The 6193-nt window shown below is 38.1% G+C and overlaps 1 protein-coding gene across 7 annotated transcripts in view; it reads left to right on the top strand.

Annotated features, from left to right (window-relative positions):
• The window catches only part of gphnb (gephyrin b), a 126577-nt gene that overhangs the window by 107199 nt on the left and 13185 nt on the right, over window positions 1-6193 (top strand). For all 7 annotated transcript variants that reach the window (XM_014015486.1, XM_014015483.1, XM_014015481.1 and 4 more), the window contains one exon: window positions 5773-5815. In XM_014015486.1, coding sequence (XP_013870940.1) covers window positions 5773-5815 — 43 coding nt within the window. The remainder of the gene's footprint in view (window positions 1-5772; window positions 5816-6193) is intronic.

Genomic DNA, 6193 nt, shown 5'->3' with positions numbered 1-6193 from the left:
GTTGCGTAGCCTCGTCTGACGTAATCACGCGTTGCGCAGCCTCGTCTGACGTAATCACGCGTTGCGCAGCCTCGTCTGACGTAATCACGCGTTGCGTAGCCTCGTTTATTTGCATCAAACAGTCGAGAGGGAAACTAGATGGAAACAGTCTAGATTCCTATTTTTATTTATTTAATTATTTGCGATTTTTGAAAAGTTCGATAAAAATTCATTCTACAACTGAATGGAAACACGATGTATTTCTGTCGGGGTTCTCGCTCTCTTCATCATACTTCTCTGTTGTCTCCCCTCTCTCTCTCTCTCTCTCTCTCTCTCTCTCTCTGTCTCTGTTCTCTCCGGTTAACGTGCTCTGCTTTCAGTAGCTCTGTCTGGTGGATGTCTGTTAAGTAGATGTCATTGAGACTAGTCTTTATTGCTTTTATTTCTCTCTGTGTTTCCGTCTTTCTGAAACGTCTCAGTTCCGTAGTTTAGTGGAGTCTGTCTAGTCCGTGCTTCTTTTATTTATTTATTTATTTTTTGTCACTTTTCTTTGTCTCCGAGCCGGAGGACCACGTCATGCTGATCGTCACAACTTCTTTTCTGGTCTCTTTACCTTCGCCATCCCATACCCTCGCCACCTCACATCCACTCCCTCACCTTGGCTGTTTGGTGTTGCAGTTTTATTCTGTAGCTCATGAGGGAGGGGAGGAGAGACCTTCACCTTCATCGGGGGTGTTTTGGTTCTCCATACAACACACCCAACATTTTCAATGACTTTGATCGCTCACAGCTGTTGAGATGAAAGGCAGGACTCACAGATCCTAAAGTAAATGAAGGGAGCAGACAGAAAATAACTACAAACTGTTTGATTTCAATCAAAACATAGGAATACAAAGATCCAACAGCAGGTCTGTTTTGGAACACGTTCATTCTTTTAATGGTCCTGTTACGACGTTACGTAGAACATTCATTCACTAAATCTGCACTGAATCACATCTTATTTCCTTTAATTACTTCCCAAGGCTGAGCTTCCCAAAAGCATCAGAGAATACTTTCTTTATGAAGAGTTTTAAAGCTGTGTTGTGACATCCTGACATCAGAGCTTTTTGTTGTTTAGTTAAATTTTCTTTTTACGAGATAGGCCTCATATGCACCGACGAATCAGTAAATTTATGCCTCAGTTTTATTTGACTGTTGATCTTGTTGCACCTACTTAAGTGTGCTGATAAATTTCACTGGAAGGACGCTGCTGTAAGAAATAAGGCACTGTTCTATCAATGCCATCACAGATAAATGTATACAAATGCATACAAAACAAAACAAAAAATGATAAAAAGTGATAACAAAATTTAAAAAATTAACATATTTTTAAAGAAATGGGAAGAAGTAAAAAACTTATTTAATCCCACCCTTCTCCGAAGCTTATTAACAAAAAAATAGTAAATTCTTCTTTTTCCTTATTCTAAGTTACAATTTCATAAAGACTAAAACAACAATCTGTTTACCTAGAATTTTATATAATACCAGAATATATTCATAAGCATAAATGCAGTGTGTATACACACATGTACGCACATACACAACCCCAAACATATTGCAAAAAACCAAAAATAAATAAATAAATAAAAATAATAATAATAATCAGACACACTCAGTATCTTAAAAGCTTTAATGTGTGCAGTTTGCTCATAGCTCACCATCATGCTTGAAAAGGACTAAAATGCAGCCTTTCAGAGAAAAGGGATATCTGCAGAGTTTCTTGGTGAGTGGGAAGAATTTGTCAAAGACATGATTTGTCAGATTGACTATTTTGGGCGGGGTTTGAAGAATTCATGACAGTTTGGTTCGATGAATGCTGGGTAGCTGGTGACCCATGTAGCTCAGTCGAAACGGCCAGGAAACCCCTTTATTTTTGAAGAAAAATATACATTTTTGTCATAACTTGAGACAGGAAGGTGCTAGAGATATAAAATTTGAATGCCGTACATGTTGATGGATGTGTAACAATTTGGCTAAATTAAAACAGCTTTAACCAGCCTGGAAAACGACTGCTAATTTTAAATATTAATAATACTATTAGTCATGAATTGAGACAGGAAGGTGGTAGTCACACCAAATTTGAAATGAATAAATTACAAAATTAGAAGCACTCGGAGAGCGCAAACCTCAGCCAAGACCAATTTCCCCATCCTGTAATAGAATTACAAAGGGCACACCAATACTACAGTGCCACCTGCTGGACACTTTGAAACCCACGCCCTGTGAAAGCATCACAGCTTTGCCGATGTCAGAGTGTTAAAAGAAAAAAAAATTCCTGTATCCGCATCGTGATCCGGAACATCACCAAAATTTAAAGTTGTCTTACATGAGTCAGTACCCACATCTGGTAAAAATGTCATGACAATCCGTCCACAAGTTTTTGAGTAATGTCCACAGACAGAACGACAATGACAGACAGACGGACAGACATAAGCGACCGAAAACATTACCTCGCCCTTGGCGGAGGTAATAATACTATAAATATGGTGAATAAATGGTAAATGGGCTTAAAATACAAAGCGCTTTATCGAGTCCCATTAATATGGGATAATACGTAGAATACGTAATACGTAATAGACAGTTAGATTATATTATCATCTTCAAAATTATTTTACTTTTACCATCGTTTGACTTCCCCAACAAGACAAGTCACTCGACCAATCACGATTTTGCCAAACTCCGCCCACCCCAAGAACCTCTGCCAATGGCTGTGTCCAAATTCGGGCTGGGTCTTTCGAAGGTCCTTGTCTATCAGATTTGGTGGACCAGGTCCTTGGTTGACCACGAAGACCGGAAAAACGTGGCTGTGAATTTGGACGGTCTAGCGTCCTGTCTTTACTCCGGCATACTCCTGGCAAACGTGATGATGCTAAACAGAAGCAAAAATAGATCAAAATATCAATATATTAGCTTTATTAATATTACAAAACAACAAAATTAGCTTAAAGGCAATATCTGAAGAACTAATGAACCTGCCGTAGGTGCATGTTTATTTCTCTATAGCAGCTGGTTTGATTTCTGGTGAGAATAATAAAACATGTTTATACAAATGATAAAAGCATTAACAACACAATTGCTTGAAACTTTTCATTTTTATACCGCCAGATTTTTTATTTAAATCTGTACTCCTTTTTCTCGGTGGGCCGAGAATGATCTATCGGACCCTTTTCTCAAATTAGGGGAAAAGGAGGACGCATTTGTCAGCAGCATTGGAGGAGTCTCTGAATTTGGACACAGCCATCGATGGTTAGGACAAACTCCGCCCACCCACCAAGAACCTCTGCCAATAGCTGTGTCCAAATTCAGGGCCTGGGTCCTTCAAAGGACATGGCCTACCCGGTCTAGGTGGGCCGGGTCCTTGGTCAACACAGCCAAAAATGGTTTGGAGAAACTCCGCCACCCACCAAGAAACTCCCCCTATGAACTACAAAGACCCCTACTTCGCCTTTCAGATGGATGTAAAATAAAAACTTGAGCTGAAATATAAAAACAGAGGACCATAATGTCAAACTTCTTCTTGTCCCAAAAATGATCTTCTATATAAACGAATGCAAAAACATTAGTAGTCATTAGCAGTGGTGGACAAAGTACTCAACTCTAGTACTTGAGTAAAAGTATTGATACTCATGGTCAAATCTACTCCACTACAAGTAAAAGTTACTCAGTCAAAAATCTACTCAAGTAAAAGTACTGAAGTACTTACTTTTGAAAATACTTAAGTATTCAGAAGTACATGCATTTTAAAGTACTTAAGTACAAAGTAAAAGTACAAATTACATTCTCTTTTTTACTTTTCTTTTTTTTGTCACTTCAGTAGAAAACGAAACTTAATATTAGTTTATTTATTTTATTTATTTCTTCATCATCATTGACTTTTTTTAAGTGAAGAGAAAATGGAGACGGAGAGAAAAACAGAGAGAGAAGTAATTAGAAAGATAGAAAGATTGAAATAGCGATTAGAAGTATATTAAATTTACACCAACAAAACACAGGACCACACACCCAACATCTGTCCGCTCACCTGAAAAATAAATGGATAAATACATGGAGGGCATACATAAAAATATACACATACCCATACATATATAGAGATATACATACATACATGCCTACATTCATAAATATTGTCTGTATATACACACAGACATATATATATACACACTCAGTGACCAGTCAGAACCCCCCAGATCAGAGCACCTGTTTGTGAGCAGTTGTGAACATGCGTGTATATACAAGATTTCTCCAATGGAATATTTAATAGTGACTGTGGAGGACCGAGACCCAACCCCCAAGACACGAGGCAGACAGAGGGAAGACCAGAGTCCAAGGGTCTGAGAGGGATCCCGAGCACAGAGCCCCAAGGGGCACCCGCACGGTGCTCTAAGCTAGCAGTTAGCACACAATGGTAGACTATTTTTCAATCATCTCTCACAGCATTAAACCACAACCACTCTAACCAAAGTCAACTTCATTTAAAGGGTTTAAACTAGTGAGAAAAATGTTTGCTGACTTACCTCAATGTGCTTTCTCAGGTTAGATGGTGAGTTATGGAATGCTGAAAGGTACTTACCCGTGGTAAACAGAGAAGACATTTGAACTGATATGTATTATTTTTAAGTCCTAAAACCTCGAACATTGAACTGAGATGTGGCCATGGGTGTGCTGGTTTCTCTCCTTGCATTTCCTCAATGGTTTCCATTGCATCTTCTTCTTTTGTCTGGTTCTGCTTGAAATGAAAGTAAAGTGATGGGAGCGCGCGCTCCGCTACCGAGAGTTAACGAGTGTGACGTAGGCTATAAGCTACGCATGTGATTGGTTACCTTTGTGAAGAACATAGCTTGTGGCCAATTGCATTTCATGAAAAGAAAAACCGGAACAACAGATTTTTTTCTTTTCTTTTTTTTTTTTTTTACAGCGGATTATAATATGCTGATCTAAAAGGAACGAGTAACTACAAGCTTCCTAGAAATGTAGTGGAGTAAAAAGTACAATATTTGTCTTTGAAATGTAGTGGAGTAAAAGTAAAAAGTTCCCAAATAAATAACTACTCAAGTAAAGTACAGATACTCAAAAAATGTACTTAATTACAGTAATAAAGTAAAAGTACTTTGTTACTGTCCACCACTGGTCATTAGTAGTAGTTTGCTTGTGGTTTAAATGTCTTATGGAAACGGGACACATAATTTATGGCAAATAAAAAAACTTATTTTTTGGGGGGGACTCAGCTCAGTTTTTAACCATCTCTGCTCTCCTCCCAACCCCGCCATAGATTATGAGAGGCTATCACACAGCGTCAGCGATTTCCAGCGAAATCTCCTCATCCTGCACCACATCTGAACAGCCACTACCTAAACGCAGCTCTACATGTCCACTACATTCAGTGTTAAACCGTAACACAGTGAATACATCGTTGACGACATTGTGATGCAGTACTGTCACTCTGTATGTTGTTGCCTTTGTCCGTGTAGTCTCTTTAAGCACTTGAATAATGTTTGTGCATTTATCAATGTCACTCTCACCTGTTATGTAAGTGATCATAATGTAAGAGATGTAGCCATCTCTCATCAAGCAGGACAAAGTGCACAGTGTAGTGTGACACAGCTCTTGCTAGCGCTTCTGAATGTTGTACGAACAGCTTGTCTTCTCCGTGTCAAAAGATCAGCCCGGTTTATCTCAAATTACCACCACTTCTGTTCTCCTTTTCTCTTCTTTTGCCCTTCGTCTGTTTCTCCCAACCACTCTGTCCGTCTCCAGGTGCAGTCACGATGCAGCAGCAAAGAAAATATCCTAAGATCAAGTAAGTGTTGCTGTTTTTCCAGGGTTTTAAACGTGAAGTGACGATGTGAGTGTGAGTCATGTGTGTATGTGGATGTGGTGTTTTTTGCCAGAAGTTGCACAGTCAAAGTTGCACAGTCAAAAATTACCACCAATATTTTAGTTTTATTTAGCCTTTTATAAAAAAAAAGAACAGATTTATTTTTCAAAGTCAGTTTTTCACCATATGATTCATACATTTATAGATGTCATAGTTTATAAACTAAATATTTAACTTACAAATTAAATATTTAGTTAACAAGCTAAATATTTAACTTGTGACTTAAATATTTAGTTTTGAGTTAAATATTTAAGTTAAATATTTAGGTGGCTAGCTAAATATTTAACTTAAATATTTAGG

Source organism: Austrofundulus limnaeus, unplaced genomic scaffold (genome assembly GCF_001266775.1).
Source record: "Austrofundulus limnaeus strain Quisiro unplaced genomic scaffold, Austrofundulus_limnaeus-1.0 Scaffold129, whole genome shotgun sequence".
NCBI lineage: Eukaryota > Metazoa > Chordata > Actinopteri > Cyprinodontiformes > Rivulidae > Austrofundulus > Austrofundulus limnaeus.
This window is presented reverse-complemented; position numbering and strand designations above follow the sequence as displayed.